Source organism: Tetrahymena thermophila (assembly GCF_000189635.1).
Source record: "Tetrahymena thermophila SB210 genomic scaffold scf_8254697, whole genome shotgun sequence".
NCBI classification, from domain to species: domain Eukaryota; phylum Ciliophora; class Oligohymenophorea; order Hymenostomatida; family Tetrahymenidae; genus Tetrahymena; species Tetrahymena thermophila.
In genome coordinates this window covers 836,241-855,275 of record NW_002476463.1, presented here as the reverse complement: position 1 = coordinate 855,275, position 19,035 = coordinate 836,241, and the positions used below count along the sequence as shown (strand labels likewise).

Below are 19,035 nucleotides of genomic sequence, written 5' to 3'. Positions count from 1 at the left end.
CTAAGATAAAAATTTTTTTGTTTTTCTTTAAATATATTTCTTACCCACAAAAATAATATTAGAGAATAATAACTAATATTTATATAAATAATAAAGTAAATTTAATGACTTTATCTTCTTAGCTGATTATTATTTTATTCTTCTTTAATATATTTCTTACTCAAGAAAAAATATTAGAGGATAACCTTATTTATTTATGAATTAATATAAATAAAATTCAACTTTAGAATAAAGCAAATTTTATGACTTTGTCTTATTAGCTCGTTATTATTATTCTGGCATCTTATAAATTTTTTTCTTTTAAATTTTTATTTGCCTATTCTACATTACTACAAAAAATCATGATTTCTGTGTTGTATTTTAATTGTTTAAAGAAAAGTTCTGCTAGTTCTAATCCTGCGTTTTAATTGGTCTTGCCATCTTCTTCAATTCTAACCATATCTGAGATAATCCTAATTGCAGATTGTTCCAAATGTGCTATCCACTTGAATTGATTTAAAATCCTGTCTGCTTCTAAAGTAGTTTTACAAAATACAATACTTACATTTGGATTTTATATTTCTATTTAGCTTGCGATTTTATAGTTGTTAATAGGATTGTCATCTACCCAAATAACTACTTAAATAGATCTAGGGACACAAATTTCTTACATCTTAATTACCATCGGACCGTTTTCTTATTAGCTTATCGATTTAACTAAAAAGCATGAGAAAGGTAAAAGCAATACTTCCTGCTCATCTTTAAAAATAGAAACTGGATAAATCTATTTAGCACTTATAACGTCAACTTCAAATAAAGCACCTTCTTAACTGCTAAATTTTCTGGCTTGCTCCTCAGATATGGATAAAGATATGATGTTTTTCCAAGTAACATATTTTCCAATTTAATAATTAAATTTTTAGTAAGTAAATTTTTTAATTCCTCTATAAGCTTTACCTTAATAGTAAGGGAAGTACTTGATACTATTTGTAAATTCTCTTAAATATGGAAGCCAATTAGAATACGTATTGTTCGAAAGAGCTTAATTGAGTTGTTAGTATAAAAGGTTAGATGTCCAAACTGTTATAGGAAAAGTAATTTTTTTAATTTTTTCATTAACTTTTAGTTACTGTATGTAGTTTCTTACAAATTAAAATGTTTCATTAACTACTTGTTTACTATAAGTTTGAAGAATAGCATCAGTCCAGTCATATTAATTTTGGCTTAGATTTTATATTTTATCAAATAAATTAATTTACTCTCCACCATTAGAGTTTGAAATAACTATCATTTCATAGCTTTGATTTATTTCAAATTCTTAAAGTGAAGCATGTTTATCTCTTATGATTTTTCCACCATAAATCATTAAAAAATCTTCTTCAATTAATAGCTTAATTTTTTCCTCTAGCTATTAGAATTTTTTATCTTTTTTGGAATTAAAAAAGTAATTACAATTTGGAGTAATAATTCTAAGTTATGCATACTATGCCATCTCTTGTTTATAAGCAGTACTAGGAGCATATATTTCTTTGCAAATTTAAGAAGCCATTAAATCTAGTTTTGTTTCAAGATGGAGAGTGAATTCCTCTGTACTATCAATAATTGAATAATCAGATAACGTTTTTTAATTTATCATTTCATTTCCAGCAAATTTTAAACTTTAATCTTTTACGTTTATGTTAGTCTTTTTAAAGATCATTTCTTTAATATCTAAAATTTTATGAGAAGGTTGGACATTAAATTTTAGCTTTTCACCATTCTAGAACTCAATACTAACTTGCATATTATGGGCTAAAACACCATTTGCAAAAAAATTGTGGTTATTTTCTACTTGTATGTGATATATAAACACAGGTTATTTAGTTGTAAATGTTTTAATTTCTGTAATTTATAATTTTTCACCTTCTTCAGAAAGCAAGTAGTCGTATTTTTTTAAGAAGCTGATACCGGAGCCAGGATGAGGGCAAACTGATTTCCATAATTTGCTCTCTGGATCATAAAACCTATGGTTAACTGTACATACCACATGTTACTTTCCAAAATTTATTTAACACAATTAATCGGCCTCGTGCTTGACAATGCTTGTAACAGCATTTTGTTGAAAAGTTTCATCTGTGATACTATAGCTTCTTACTAAATCTCCTTCTTGTATTTCATTTATAAATTTTTTTTACTTGTCTGCCATAGTTATTTATGTGTTAGAGACAAAACAGCCACCTCTTAAATTTAAAATTAAATTTATTGTTGATCCTGTTTTCATATTATAGTCACCTACAGTACGTTCATCTTCTAAAATTTTACCAGCAAATAGAAACCTCTACTAATTAGGTGGAAAACCTATTTAATCTTATATTTGAGTCTTTAGGTTTAAAATTGTGTCATCAGATTCAGCATCTAAAATAACAATATGCCCAGTTAATGCTTTGGCATATAATTACTTGTTGTGAGCAAGAACTCCATTTACAAAAAAATTATGATTTTTTTAAATGGTTAAATGATAAACAGTGATAAATTTTTCTTCAGTAGTAAAAAAATCAATATTTTTTATATAAGATATTGATTTATCCTATAACAATAGCGAATCATTAACACTTAAGCAATTTTTTTAAGTAGAATTTCCACCAGGATAAACACATTTCCATGTTTTTTGTTCAGGGTTATAAAAAGGATGATTTAATGTACAAATAATATTTGAATTTTCTAATTAAATGTTGCAAAATATATTAGCCTTGAATTTCATAACCTCTTGCACAACATCTACCTCAATTATTTAATCTTCCTAATTATAGCTAATTACTTAATCTCCAACAGAAATATCTTTTATTTTTTTCTTCTCACCATTTGCTAGAGTAACTAAAGTGTTTTGAACAAAACATGCAGAGTTGCCTTCATTTTAGTCAACTATGACAAATATATTTGAATATTATTTAATGTTAAGTTCGCTTAAAGTAGATGTATCATAAGAATCACTTAAAATTTTATCATTAATTTTAAGTTGTTAGATTAGTATAGGAATTTTTTCTAAGAGAAATATTTCTTCTTTTATCTAATATATGAAATCACTCAAATACATTTATAATTATATTTTTTTACCTTAAGCTTGAGTAATAATAACATTGATTGTAATTATTTCTTTAGGATCTTTTTCTACCAAATAAAGTGTTATATTTTATTATTAAGTACCGCAAACTTAAAAAATAAATTCTTTATTTATTAAAGCTTTGTTATTATATTTTAAATGGTACTTTTTTGACTAAAGACCAGTGATTTTAATTGCTTGCTATTTTATTTAATCTATTTTAGTGATTAAATCTGCATTTATGCTAAAAGTGTTCATTTTTTAGTCTTTAATATCAATTTTGATTTTTATTTGTGATTTAATAAAAACAAAAACTTATATGCTGTAATCTATTAATTACTTCAAAAATGTCTAATCATGATTTAAAATTTGATCTTTGTAAACTAAAATTTATTCTTCCTATTGAATTCCTGTTGTTTTTTATATAGCAATCTATACATTATTCAATGTATCTTTTTTTTTTACTTCAATAAAATAAGTTTCTCCATTTTGTAATTTAAATTTAATTTCTTTAGCCTAATTCTAAGTTTGCTCATCATATTCATTTTAAGCTTAGCTTTGTGAAAATTTAACTTGTTAAATATCTGGCTAGTAGTTCTATTATTAACTTTTTAAACTTTAAAGGAATTACTGAAGTTCCATCTTTTTGCTTAAAATTTTTATTCCTTCTTTTATTTATTATTTATTACTTTCTAAATTTAAAAGGTTAAAAAAAAAAAATATCTTTTTATCTTAAATTGTTGTAGATATTTCACTTGATTTTGTTAATTTATTAATCAACTAATTTTTCTGTCAAATTTACTAAAAAAATGCATATGTATTAATTCTAATATCTTAAAATTTCTCAACATAGATAAAATTAATGACCTAATTAGAAAGAAAATCTTAAAATCATTGATGCATTTATAAAGTAATAGGATTTTATAAAATTCATACAAATTTATTTAATTTTTATTGATTTATTTTAATCTAAGATAATTCTTCTTATTTCTCAAGTAAAATAGTAATGCAATGATAATTAGAAAAAAAAATCAAAGAAATTAAAATAAAATCAAATTATTTTTTAATTAATCATTAAAAACTCCTCCTTCATTTAAACAATTCAGAAACAGAAAATTTAAAAATTATTTTAAATTGTTTTTTTGATCAATACATATTTTTTTTTTAATAATTTTAGATAAAAATTAAAAAATAAACTCTCTAAAAGTATATTTTGGTAAAAGTCTGATATAGATCACAAAAAATAAAACCATAAAATGATTAAGATACATAAATACATACACAAACTTCAAATAAAATTATTTTTAAATTTAGAATTATTAAATAATCTAATAGATAAATATTTATTTGTTTATTTTTTTTAAAAAAAAGATTTTATGTTTTTATTTTAAATAAATTTGAAAATAATAAATTAAATCTTAAATTATGGTAAATATAAAAAATAAATAAATAAATGTTTACAATAATATAAAATTTTTGTAAAACTAATAGCTTAAAAAAAGATATTAAATTAAAAAATAATTAATAGATTGTTTTTAAAATAATGGCTCATTTATTTAATCACAATCCCAAATTTGTAATGAAGTTGACCAATCTCTTCATCTTTTTTGTCTTAGAAGCAGCAAGTTATATTAAATAAAAGCGCAGATAATAACTATTATTATTTAAAGTTAATTCTTTAGCAAAAACTTTATTGATTTTGATAAATAATTTCAAAAAATAAATAAATGTATCTTATTAAATTTTTATTTGTTGAACTGAAAGATTTTGCTAATTTAAATTTGTTTCACATAAAAATGTTAATTTTGTAAAATAAACTAATTTAATTTACTCTGGAATAGTTATCTGAAAATACTGAATACATTTTGAATTTTTAATCCATTAAAAAAATGAAATATAACTTTCTGTACTTAAACTAGAGCATCTTTTTATAACAATAAAAATTAAAAATATTATATTTAATTTAATCTAAACTACCTCTTATTAATATGAATTTCAAGGATACAAAGGTTTTGTAAATATCCAAGGAAATTACCTAAACCAGACAAATTTAAATTATAGGTATTTCTATTTAATTAAAGAAAAGATTCAATCAAAAAGAGTTAAATTAAATACTGTGTGTGAATTCTCATTTATTAATAACCCCTTATTTGATACCCATTTTTGACATATAGATCCAGATTAAAACCCAATTTATAGATAAAAGTATTTTTATGAGTAGGTATTAATTAATTAATGAGAAATTATTTTTATTATCAAATTAAAATAAAATATTTACTCAATATTCAAATTAATGGATAAAATGCATTTGAAATTCATAGATTCGTGCACATTAACTGTATTTTTTAAATTAAGAGATTCATCTTACCTTTTTATTAGATTTTTATTTCAAAAGTTAAATATGCTTTTTTATTTACATTATTTACATTATAGGTGATAAGAACTTATTTTTTATATTCTTAAGAATTTGTAAAATATTTTAAGAATTTTCTCTGTTATCTCCTTTATTACTTATAATAATGGAATCATCTTATAAAGATTAATGTTAAAGATTTGCACAATTCTTTATTTGATTGAATGCTTCAAAGTAATATTTAGTATTTAAGGGCACTCCGCTTTTAAATAAGGTTAAATTTATTTATTTATTATAAATTTAGTATAAATTAATTTAGTAAATAAATTAAATGATATTACTTTAAACCAAGATGCAAACTCCTAAGCTTAAAGCATTCACTTAATTAGTAAAGTAAATTGTTAAAGTCTTTTGAGCTAATGAAATTATTGCTAATAATTTTATATAAAATAGGAAAATAAATTATTTATTTATTTATTTTAAAGCTAATTCACTTAATAAAAAATAAATTTTGGCATTTTTTAATATTAAAAGAAGACCTTATTTTTTAATAAATAAAAAGTTTTTGGTTAATAATTATTACTTTAATTAAAGGCTTAGATCTTTTAGATGCTAAAGTCGTTTTAAAACCAAACCTAATTCCATTAAAGCATCACTGCTTAAACAGTTTGTTTAAGAGTTTATGCTATTTGAAAAAAATAATTATGATATTCTGTTATATATGAATCACAAATGAACGAAAAAAAAAATAGAGAATAAAATATTCAACCTTAAATTTAGATTCAAATTTTCTAGGTTTTGCATATTTTCTAATACTTTAAAGAAATTCTCAATTTTTCCTCTATGGTTGTTATCTCTTTTTTAATTAATTTTAATATTTAATTGAATAAATTTATAAAATGAGATACTTACTAAAGATTAAGGTTTAGTGTTTTTAGTTTTGAGAAGCTTATTAATTAAGAATCAATTGTCATATCTCCAATTATACTTTCCCTTTATTAAAATTTATTTTAATAAATAAATTAATTTAAATCAAAAAATAATTAATATATGTATTACTAAAAATTGAGATCCAATTGCTAAAGCTCCAGACAATTTAACAAATAAGCGAACAAATTAAAAGCTCCTTAAGTATTTATTTTCCTATCACATCTCCTAAAATATTAAATGATTTAAATATATAAGATAGAATTATGCTATTAATTTAGATATTTACGATAAGTTTAAATTTAGGCAAGTAAGATTTTGTAAATTTCTAAATTCCTTCACTAAGTCTTCTAAATTTTCTTAACTTATTATGCAATTACTGTATTTTATAAATAAAAAAATTTTATATTCAAGTAATACTAAACAAATAAAATACCTAAAATTAATTTTTAAATTTTTTAATTTAGACAATTAGCCCGAATTTACAGCTAAAAGTTTACAGCTTTATTCACTTTCAATGCTTTCTCTAATTTTTATTTTAATTAATATTTTTATATTAAATAATATTAAGAAAATTAATTTAAATAAAAAATTATTAATATATTACTAAAAATTGAGATCCAATTGCTAAAGCTCCAGACAATCTAACAAATAAGAGAACAAATTAAAAACTCCTTATGCATCTATTGTCCTACGACATCTCCTAATGTTTTAAATTATTTAAATATATAAGATAGAATTAGATATTTACAATAAGTTCAAATTTAGGTAAGTAAGGTTTTGCAAATTTCTAAATTCTCTTGCTAAGTCTTCTAAATTTTCTTAACTTATTAGGCAATAACTGTATTTTATAAATAAAAAATGTAGTATTGAAGTAAGATTAAAAAAATAAAATACCCAAAGTTAATTTTTAAATTTTTTAATTTAGACAATTAGCCCAAATTTACAGCTAAAAGTTTACAACTTTATTCACTTTAAATGTTATTTCTAATATATTTTTTATTAAAAAATATTATATATTTTTAATTAATATTTTTTATATTAAATATTACTCTGAACCAATTTCTAAGCTTTCTAATAGCAAACATTATTGTAAAAAAAATGTTAATTTCTCTAAGCCAGCAAAAGTTATTTGAGTTGAACTGTAATTGTAATTAGTAAAAAATTTAGCCAAAATATTAAACTGAGTTGCACATAAAAAAAATACTTTAATTGTATATTAAAGGACTAGAGATTTTTACATTTTTAGATTCCTTAGCTGAATTCCTCCAATAAATTATCATTAAATAATCTATTATTCCTATTCATAAAAATATTATTTATTACTTTTGAAAATCTAAATTTGATATTATCATCATATATTACTTGAATTAAAGATATAGTCTAGTTAGATTTGTACACTTAGCAAGACCTTATGATAGATTTTACAACGCTTTCTTATCTAATCTAGAATTTTAACTATTTATTTATTTATTTTTATTTTAAATAAAAATAATTTTTAATTGGAAATATCATATCTTAAAACAAAAATTATTTCATATTTAAAATAAAAAAAAACAAAACTAATAAAATATTTTGTTTTTACCTCAATTTTAATGTAATATCTGAAAGGTTTTTACAATTTTAAAATGCTTCTACTAAAAATTTTATACACTATGCATCTATCTTATTTCTCCTAATTTATTAATGAATTTACTTATTATTTAATTATTAATTATTTTAAATTAATTTATTTTTGTATTTAATTTTTATGAAGTTTGATAAATAACTTAAATAACAAAAAAAATTAAAATTTACTTCAAGCTTAGACCAATTTTTTATAGATTAGTAAATCTTTTAAGTAAATTACTTAAACTCTAAATATCTGGTGCATTTATTTAGTTATCCCTATAATTAATTCAATAAAATTTTCTATAAATTTTATGATTTTTAAATTATTTTAAATTTATAAATCTAATTATATATTTAAAAATATATTGAACAAAATTTTATTTAATTTACTTAAGATTAAGTTCTAAGAAGATCAATTATTAACAAAAAGTCAATTTATTACAGAAACTAGCCATATTAGGTATGCAATTTACTTTTCTATAGAATTTAAAATAAATTTGAAAATTTGATTATTTTAGAAACAATTTACTTGATTAAGTGTATTTCTACTAATTTAGTTTTTTAAAGATAGCTTAAATTTTCAAGCTTTTTTAAAAAATTTTTATTATTTTCTAAAATATTTTAAATGTATGTATTTTTTTATTTACTAATCGATACTCATCTTTTTTTGAAAACCACATTTCTAATTAATTATCAATTTCTTTATTTTATAATTTGAAAATAATTAATATAAATATAAATTAATTAACTATTTGTTTTGAATATAATTAAATGATCAAATAGGTAAAATCTAAATTAATAGATTCTGACTTAATTTGCAATAATTTACTTTGCAAATAATCAATTTTATATAATCTCAAAAATAATTGTTATACACTCTAATCCTTTCAAGTCTATCTATCATTCTATCTATCTTAATTTAATTTTTATTTATTTATTCATCAAAAATTTTGTTTTTATTTATTAAAAACTCTATTAATTTAGTAGATGCTACATTAAATAGTAATTTAATTAACTCATTCAGTTATGGTTAATTTTATATCAAAAAATTATTTGATAAGAAATTTTTTTATAATTTATAATCTTCGCATTCAAATTAATAGTAAACTAAGTAATTGAAGAAATAGATAGACGCTTTAATTTTTAATCTAAATTTAGCTAAAAAATATATAATTAAAAGTAATTTAATACATATTTTAATTTATCTTTAGATATTTAAAATAGAATAATTTGCAAACAATTTACTAAAATATCTTTAAATAATCACTTTTAAATATATCAATCAATCGGTTATCAGTCTATTTTAATATAATTGATTAAATTACTTATTATTAAAAGTGAAACAAAAAGTTGATTAATGATAAAAAATTAGTCTAATAGATCATGCTAATATAAATGATATTTTTGTACATATATTAATAAATACGCTTACTAAAGATGAGTATTAATAGCAAAAAAATTCTTTTATTTTATTAAAAACATTTTCAATCTTTTTGAAAGGTTGAATTTAAGAAAAAAATAGATTAAATAATAAAATAACATTTTAGATATATCTTTAAAAATATATTTACATAAGATTATACTTACTAATAATACATACATTATTTTTTGATAATAGTAAATATATTTTTATTTGTCTAAAATATCTAATCTGATAAAAAATTCTATCTCTTCAAAACTCTCTACTTTATTATTGCTCATTTTCTATGGTAATTATTAATATAAAAAACAATTAAATCCAAAAAAGAAAATAAATTGTAAAAATTTAGCATTATTTATGAGTAGCATGCCATTAATAGATAGATCATTAAATTGATAATTAGAAAAATTAATCCTTTAGAAAAGAATTAATTTAATCAAGAAAGAGTTCGATTTTAAGGAAGAAAAAAATTAAAAATATTTTTTTTATAAATAAATGTAATTCTTAAAAGATTTAAAAAAATTAATTTTTATAACTTATATAAAAATATTTAAAGAAAAAAATAAATATCTTCAACACTCATTACAAAAATAAAATAAAATTTTACTCTTCCTTTTGGTTAAATATAAAATTAATATCTGATTCAATTAATGTATTTGATAAAAAAATTCTACTGTTTCCAAGTTTTTGCAAGTCACAATATATATTAATAAAATTATAATTCAAATTTAGAATAAAGCAAATTTTATGACTTTGTCTTCTTTGTTTGTTATTATTATTCTTGCATCTTATAAATTTTTTTCTTTTAAATTTTTATTTGCTTATTCAACATTTTGACAAAAAATCATAATTTCTATGCTCTTTTTTAGCTATTTAAATAAAAGTTCTGCTAGTTCTAATCCTGCCTATTAATTGGTCTTGCCATCTTCTTCTATTCTAACCATATCTGTGATAACCCTAATTGCTGATTGTTCTAGATGTACTATCCAATTGAATTAACTTAAAATCCTATTTGCTTCATAAGTAGTTTTACAAAATACAATGCTTACATTTGGATTTTATGTTTCTATATAGTTTGCATATTTATAGTTATTGATAGGATTGTCATCTACCCAAATAACTACTTAAATAGATCTAGGGACACTTATTTCTTTCATCTTAATTACCATAGGGCTGCCTTCTTATATTTATATTGATTAAACTAAAAAGCATGAGAAAGGTAAAAGCAATACTTCCTGCTCATCTTAAAAAACAGAAACTGGAAAAATCTACTTAGCACTTATAACGTCAATTTCAAATAAAGCACCTTCTAAACTGCTAAATTTTCTGGCTTGTTTCTCAGATAAGGATAAAGATATGATGTTTTTCCAAGTAACATAATTTCCAATTTTATAGTCAAAATCTTAGTAAGAAAAGTTTTTTATCCCTCTGTAAGCTTTACCTTAATAGTAAGGGAAGTATTTGATGCTATTCATAAATTCTTTTAAATATGGAAGCCAATCAGAATATGTATTGTTCGAAAGACTTTGATTGATTTATCTGTATAAAAGGTTAGTTGTCCAAATTGTAATTGGTAAAGCAATTTTTTTAATTTTTTCTTAAACTTTTAGATTCTGTATGTAGTTTGTTACAAATTAAAATGTCTCTTAAATTTAATGTTTACTATAAATTTGAAGAATAGCATCAGTCCATTGTTATTATTATTGGTTTAGATTTTATATTTTATCAAATAAATTAATTTACTCTCCACCATTAGAGCTTGAAATTACTATCATTTCAAAGCTTTGATTTTTTGTAAATTCTTAAAGTGAATCTAGCTTATTTTTTATGATTTTACCACCATAAATCATTAAAAACTCTTCTTTAATTAAAGGTTTAATTTTTTCCTCAAGCTATTAGAATTTCTTATCTTTTTTCGAAGTAAAAAAGTAATTACAATCAGGAGTAATAATTCTAAATTATGCATATTAATTCTTGTCTTATTTCTTATCAAGCATTTACTAGGTAGGTGCATATTTATCATCGCAAATAATAGAAGCCATTAAATCTTGTTTTAATTCAAGATGGAGAGTCTATTCCTCTGTACCTTCACAAATTTAGTAATCAGATAGCGTCATTTAATCTATTAATTCATTTCCAGCAAATTTTAAAATTTAATCTATTAATTGTATGCCAGTCTCTTTAAAAATCATTACTTTAATATCCATAATTTTATAAGAAGGTTCGACATTTAATTTAATTAATGAACCTTACTAACGCTGAATATTAATTTGCATATTATGAGCTAAAACACCATTCGCAAAAAAGTTATGGTTATTTTCTACTTGTATGTGGTATATAAATACAGGATTTTTAGTGGTGAATATTTTAATTTCTGTAATTTATAATTTTTCACCTTCCTCAGAAAGTAAATAATCGTATTTTTTTAAGAAGCTGATATCTGAGCCAGGACTAGGGCAAACTGATTTCCATAATTTGCTCTCTGGATCATAAAACCTATGGTTAACTGTACACACCACATGTTAATTTCCAAAAGTTATTTTACACAATTAATCAATGTCATGCTTAACGAATCTTGTAACAACATTTTGTTGAAAAGTTTAATCTGTGATTCTATAGCTTTTTACTAAATCTCCTTCTTGTATTTCATTTATAAATTTTTTTTAATTGTTTGCCATAGTTATTTATGTATTAGAGACAAAGCAACCACCTCTTAATCTTAAAACTAAATGTAATGTTGATTCTCTTTGAATTTTATAAAATTTTAAATCTCTTCCATCACTTAATTACTTATCAACAAATATTAATCTCTACTAATCAGGTGGTATACCTTCTTTGTCTTATATTTTGGCTTTTAAATTTTAAATTGTGTCTATAGATTCAACATCCAAAGTAATAGTTTTTCCAGTTAATGTTTTTACAAATAAATATTTGTTATGAGCAAGAACTCCATTTACAAAAAAATTATGATTTTTTTAAATGGTTAAATGATAAACAGTGATGAATCGTTCTTCAGTAGTAAAAAAATCAATATTTTTTATATAAGATATTGATTTATCCTATAATAATAACGAATCATTAGCACTTAAGTAATTTTTTAAAGTAGAATTTCCACCAGGATAAACGCATTTCCATGCTTTTTCTTCAGGGTTATAAAAAGGATGATTCAATGTACAAATGATGTTTGAATTTTCAAATTATATATTACAAAATATATTAGCCTTGAATTGCATAACCTCTTGCACAACATCTACCTCAATTATTTAATCTTCCTAATTGTAGCTAATTACTTAATCACCAACAGAAATATCTTTTATTTTTTTCTTTTCACCATTTGCTAGAGTAACTAAAGTGTTTTAAACAAAGCATGCATTATTTTACTCAACTATGACAAATATATTTGAATATTATTTTATTTTGCATTCGCTTAAAGTTAATGTGTCACACTTACTTAAAATTTTGTCATCTATTTTAAGCTATTAGATTAATATAGGAATTCTTTCCAAAAGAAATATTTATTCTTTTATCTAATATATCAAATCACTCAAATACATTTATAATTACATTTTTTTACCTTAAGGTAGGATAATATTTATTGTAATTATTTCTTTAGGATCTTTTTCTACCAAAAAAAGTGTTATATTTTATTATTAAGTACCGCAAATTTCAAAAATAAATTCTTTATCTAATAAAACTTTGTTATTATATTTTAAATGGTACTTATTTGACTAAAGACCAGTGAATTAGTGTACTTGTTATTTTATTTAATCTATTTTAGAGATTAAATGGGCTTATATGGTAAAAGTGTTCATTTTTTAATCTTTAATCTAAATATTGGTATTTATTTGCGATTTAACAAAAACATATGCTTTACAACAATCGTATGTTAAATCTGTTAATTACTCCTATAACATCTAATCATCTTTCAAAACTTTATCTCTGAAAACTAAAATTTATTCTTCATATTGAATTCCTGTTGTTTTTTATATAGAAATCTTTAAGTTGCTTAATGTATTTCCTTCAGTTACTGCAATTTATATATTTTGTCCATTTTGTAATTAAAATTTAATATTATAAGTATTATAGTAAGTTTTCTCATCATATTCATTTTAAGCTAAGATTTCTGAAAATTTAAGTAGTTAAATATCTGGCTTGTAGTTCTCCTAATCATTTTTTAAATTTAAAAGGAATTACTGAAGTTCCATCTTTTATGCTTAAAATTGTTATTGTATCTTTTATTTATTATTGAATAGATATTAAATTTGCTTTTGATATTTAATTAAATTTTTATATGTAAATCCTAAAAGCTTGAATTTATTTGATAGAACTAAAATGGGATATGAATTAGAATATTCACATCAAAACACAATTTATTTTGAGTATTTTATGTATTTGTTTTTTAGTTTGTATTTCGTTTAATACTTTTTTAAATTTAAAAGACTATTGAAAATTTATCTTTTTATCTTAAATTATTGTAGACATTTCATTTGATTTTGTTGATTTATTGCCATTTTAAGTATTCTTTCTAATATGTTAAATTTCTCCATATTGATATAGTTGATGTCCTAATTAGAAAGGTAATCTAAAAATAATTTAAGCATTGATAAAGTAATAAGATTAAAAGGAATTCAAACAAATTTAATTAATTTAAATTGATTTATTTTAATCTTTAATCTAATATAATTCTTCTTGTTTTCAAAGCAAAATATCAATGCAACGATAATTATCAAAAAAAAAATTCAAATTATAATCGAATTAATCATTAAAATGTCCTACTCCATTTAAACAAAATATTTAGAAATATTTAATACATTTAAAAATTAGATTAAATTGAGTTTTTAGATAATATTTTATAATTTAAGATAAAAATTAAAAAATAAGCTCACTAAAAGTATATTTATTTTGGTAAAATTCTTATAAAAGATCACAAAAGATAAAACCATAAAATAATCAAAATACATACATACACACATACACACATACATATGCTTCAAATAAAATTTTTAAAAAATTAGAATTATTAAATAAACTTACAAATCAAATATTTATTTATTTTTACTTTTGAATTTTATTAAATAAATAAATAAATATAGATTGAATTTTATTAAAATTCAATAAATATTTAGATAGCATTTGACCAGTCTTTTAATTTTAAGAATTTATCCTATGTTTATTTATTTTTTAAGATAAACATTGTAATTTGTCCTAACCATTTTTTAAAGTATTTAATATATTTTAGGCACCATAAAAATAATAAAAATACCATATTTTTAAAATTAAATAGGAAAGCGATTTTAGCTTTTTCATAGCCATTCCTAAAGAAGCAGGATCTTAGATATGCTAAAAGCTAGATAAAAATAAATTTATTTCATTTTAACATATTAACTAACTAAACAATAAAAATAAGAAAAAAGCAAAGTAAAATATATTAACTTTAAATTAAAAAAATAGATAATAAAAAAGTTATCTAAATTTACTCTATGTTTAAATTCAAAGATTATAAATTTTTGAAATTTAGTAGTTCACTTGGATCTAATTCAATTTAGCTGCAGCTTTTTAAAATTAAAATCAGTTGAATTACAATTGAAACATTAATTTGTTAATTGATATGTATTTACTTCAAAGTTAATTATAGATTTTAAAGATTAGTACATAATTTTAATTTACACAGTATTTCTTGAGCTTCTTCATCTTCATCATCAAATTATCCTCTTTTATTTTACAATAAATATATGATGGACTTTTATTCTTTTTAATAATTTAGTCTCTGATTTTGTAAGAATTGAAAATATAAAGTAAATAAACTTACTCTAGATTTAAGCATAAGCTTTTGAGTTGTGTGCATTCTGATATCTAGTTAAAAAGAATTTTGGCACATACAAATTTAAGTCGACACTTACTAGTAATTTATAAACAAAAAATGTTTATTATTTCAAGAAAATTAATGAATTGTTTGAAAAGGAATTTTTTATAATATTTAAATAAAAAAATACGCTATAATTAGATCCAATTTCTAGATATTCTAATTTGTTTTTAAATTCAAGCCTAGTGAAAGGATATTTTTGATACTTAACCTATTACAGCTAAAAAAAATAAATTCAATAATTAATTGTTCACTTTACATAAAAATTTTAAATTAATTTTAAACCTTAGATTCAATTTTAGGTCTTATAAACTATGCATATTACCAAATAAGTCAAAATAATTAAAACACTCAGACCAATTCCAATTTTAACTTTGTAAAAATAAAAATAATTAAATAGATATAACATAACAAATATAAAATATCTCCTCTAAGATTTTTCTCTTTTTATTTTGATCTTAAATTTTAGTTTCTAAAAAAGAACTTAAATTTTTGAAATATAGAGAAAAGTCTTAACTAAGAGAATTTATAATATATATTCAATAATTAATAAATAATTAATTTACCTAATGTTGAGATCTAAAGTTTTTAGATATTTGAAATTTAACGATTCAAAAAATAGATAGTCATCTCCAATATCATTTTTTCTTTTGATTCATAGAATTCAAAATAAGTATAATTAAATAAAAATTAAATCTAAAATTACGACAAATTGAGATTCAGCTTTTAAAGTTATTGGCAATCATTCAAATTAGTTAAAATACCCAAAAAGGTTGAATTGCTCATTCTTTTAAACATTTTTTTATTAGAATCATAAGATTAATCGCTGTAACTGTATTAAAATTAATATTCTATGTTTAAAGAACTAAGATTTTCCATATTTTTTAACTCTTAGCTTAACTCTTCAATATCTTACGAACTAAAAAATGATTCACTTGATTTTATTAAAATAATAATTTAATTAATGAATTAATTTTTTTATCAATTAAATATTAAATTATTTAATATTAATATTACTTAAAATTAAATTCTAAATTTTTTAAATTTTGATGCTAACAAAGATAATATCCAAAATCACTGCAGCTAGAGTATTTTTCATTTAGGCATTAACTGTTTATTAAACATTTTTATTTTGTTAAATGATAAAAAAATATTGCTTCTAAATTGAAATTATTTGTTGAGACATAATAGAAAAATAAAATAAAATTTTACGCTAAATTAATTGATAGATTTTCTAGAGCTTTGCAATTTAATAAGGACTAAGCTAGGATTATTATTCCAACTGGTGTAATTTAACTTTTTCTAAATAATTTTTTTAATTAATTAATAGATAGATGAAAAACCAAATTTAATTTATTATAATTATTTTTGAAGATTTTTGGAATTTTGTTATTTAAAATTTACCTTAAATTGATAGCAAATTACTAAAGATTTTAGCATTCTGAAATACCAGAGCTTAATTCATATAAAGAATCGTCATCTATTTTGTTTTCTCTTTGAAATAAATTTATAGTTATTGTGAAATAATTTAAATTTATATGATTCTAATAAAATACTGAAAACTTAGGCATAAATGAGTTATATTTTTGCATTATGACACTCCATAAGATAAGTTTTATAATGCCTTTTTATCCAATCTGCGATTAAAACTTTAATGATAAAATATTTAAATTAATTTTTAATTTCATAAAATAAAAGAATTTAATAAGTAAAAAATAAATAAATACCTTAAATTTAAATCTACATTTTAAAGCTTAGAGCATTTTTAAAACCCTTCAACTATTATTTTTATGCATTAAGCATCAATTCTATTTTTTCTTATTTAAATATTCAATTAAGAGACAGTAGATAATATTTGGATTATTATAAAATCAAATTTTAATAACTACTTACTCTAATTTTAGGTTTATTTTTTCTAAGTTTTTTAATTTTTGAATCACTTTCATCAAATTAAATATGCATGGCACACTGATATCATTTTCTCTAATGAATTTATTTTAATAAAATAATGAAACTTTTTTTCATTTAAGAAACTTGGTAAAATTGAATGAAGAATTAATGTCTTAAAAATCGAATTAATAATAAAAGCTAAAGATATTTTATGGTTGAGTTAAAAATAAAAGCTTTTAAAGATTGAATTTTTTAATTATTTTAAAAAAATATAAATAAAAGAAAATTTACTCAAGGTTAACTGATAAGGAAATGAGTTTCGAACAACATTTCAATTTATAAAAAAAAACACTCTAGTTGATTATTTTTTACTTCCTAAATTAAAGCAAAAGTTTAATTTTTAGATTAAGGAATATGTTAAAAAAGTAAATAAATATTTACTTAAGTAAATGCAATTGTTTCAATTCAGCGTTTTAGTAATCAGATTAATTAATTAGCTATTAATCATAAATAATTTTGTAAATTTTTTAAAATATATAAAAATATTTACAAAATGATAACTTTTTTCTTTTTCCATGAGTTTTTTATTATTTTATTTTTTGTTAATTTATTTTTAGATCTTTCTATTTTTTAATAGCAATTTTATTTTTTTAATTAATTTATAAAAAAAAAAGATAGTTTCCAATCTTTATAAATATTTAAATATATCATTGAAAGAAATCTTAATAAATGCAAAAAATAAATTTAATAATATTTTTAAGTAAAAAATTAATAATTCAAAAATTAATCATCACAAAAAAATGATAATAAATGTTCTAACCTAACCATATTTACTACAATATTTATCTCTAATTTCTATCTTTAACAGTTGACATGTATAAATTTAAGAAAATTATAGCATCTACAAGCAAATTAAAGTGAATTAATTAAAGCATCTACTTGCTAATTAAATTAGGAAAATCTGATTAGCTCATGTATTTAAATAAACCACCTTATTTTAATAAATTTATATTGAATGGAGATGTTTTAATATCTTATAAAATCTAACAAGTCATAATATTTTATATAAAATAATTAAGGTATCTAAAAATTAGCTTTTTAGTTCATGGTACAATTTTTAAGGCTTTCTTTGAGTCACTATTTAATTAATTCTCTTAATTTTTTCAGTCAAAATAAATTTATAATATTTTTAGGTAAAAAATTAATAATAATAAAATTTATCATTACAATAAAATGATAATAAATATACTAATCTAACCTTATTTACTACAATGTTTATCTCTAATTTCAATCTTTGGCATGTTAATGTGTATAAATTTAAGAAAATTATAGCATCTACTTCTAATTAAATTAAAAAATCTGATTGGCTAATGTGTTTAAAGCAAACTACCTGATAAATTCATACTGAATGTAGATACTTTAATATCTTATAAAATCTAAAAAGTATTAATAAATTATTAAATTTATTTTCTATATAAAATGATTAAGATATCTAAAAATAACATTTTTTTAGTTAATGTTACAGTTTTGAAGGTTTCAGTCATTATTTAATTAATTCTCTTTATTTTTTATAAAATAACTTTTAATAAATATTAGTAAAAAAAATTACAGCATTCATTTTGAAGTAATTTTTTGATAGTTTAATGTTAGTTAAGAATTAATTGAATTTATTTATTTATTTGTTTATATATTCTTTGAAAAGATTAATTCAAAGTATTTATTTGATGAGGAAAGTTAATTTAATTTATAAGAAATAAAAAGATGATAAACTGACTGACTGACATGTTTGTTTAGTTAGAGTAAATAAAACAAAAAATATATTTAGTAATAGATATATTGATTTAATGAATAAATGTGTGGTTTTGGAGAAGTAAGATTGTTATTTATGTGAAGGATTTTTTAAAGGAGATCTA

At 20.2% G+C, this 19,035-nt stretch overlaps 4 protein-coding genes across 4 annotated transcripts; all 4 read right to left on the bottom strand. All coding sequences in view use genetic code 6, as the record gives it.

Annotated features, from left to right (window-relative positions):
* Window positions 1–217: 217 nt before the first annotated feature.
* TTHERM_00085190 (polyubiquitin) lies at window positions 218–3,700 on the bottom strand (the record flags this gene model as incomplete). Its single annotated transcript, XM_001012666.2, has 2 exons — window positions 218–3,018; window positions 3,073–3,700. The coding sequence occupies 2 exons, from the start codon at window positions 3,698–3,700 to the stop codon at window positions 218–220; spliced, it is 3,429 nt and encodes a 1,142-aa protein (XP_001012666.2).
* Window positions 3,701–5,417: 1,717 nt separating this feature from the next.
* On the bottom strand, window positions 5,418–8,629 carry TTHERM_000085189 (kinase domain protein, putative; the record flags this gene model as incomplete). Its single annotated transcript, XM_012796779.1, has 16 exons — window positions 5,418–5,673; window positions 5,753–5,842; window positions 5,995–6,096; window positions 6,181–6,267; window positions 6,324–6,404; window positions 6,946–7,041; window positions 7,090–7,179; window positions 7,236–7,325; window positions 7,391–7,480; window positions 7,546–7,638; window positions 7,704–7,796; window positions 7,924–8,013; window positions 8,136–8,225; window positions 8,340–8,426; window positions 8,479–8,534; window positions 8,597–8,629. The coding sequence occupies 16 exons, from the start codon at window positions 8,627–8,629 to the stop codon at window positions 5,418–5,420; spliced, it is 1,524 nt and encodes a 507-aa protein (XP_012652233.1).
* A 1,462-nt stretch (window positions 8,630–10,091) lies between these two features.
* Window positions 10,092–13,574, bottom strand: TTHERM_00085200 (polyubiquitin; the record flags this gene model as incomplete). Its single annotated transcript, XM_001012667.3, has 2 exons — window positions 10,092–12,835; window positions 12,944–13,574. 2 exons carry the CDS (start codon window positions 13,572–13,574, stop codon window positions 10,092–10,094), a joined length of 3,375 nt encoding a protein of 1,124 aa, XP_001012667.2.
* Window positions 13,575–16,014: 2,440 nt separating this feature from the next.
* Window positions 16,015–17,035, bottom strand: TTHERM_000085199 (hypothetical protein; the record flags this gene model as incomplete). The annotated part of the gene is made up of 6 exons (XM_012796778.1): window positions 16,015–16,166; window positions 16,250–16,342; window positions 16,445–16,534; window positions 16,637–16,726; window positions 16,789–16,881; window positions 16,960–17,035. The coding sequence occupies 6 exons, from the start codon at window positions 17,033–17,035 to the stop codon at window positions 16,015–16,017; spliced, it is 594 nt and encodes a 197-aa protein (XP_012652232.1).
* Between the last annotated feature and the right edge of the window lie 2,000 nt (window positions 17,036–19,035).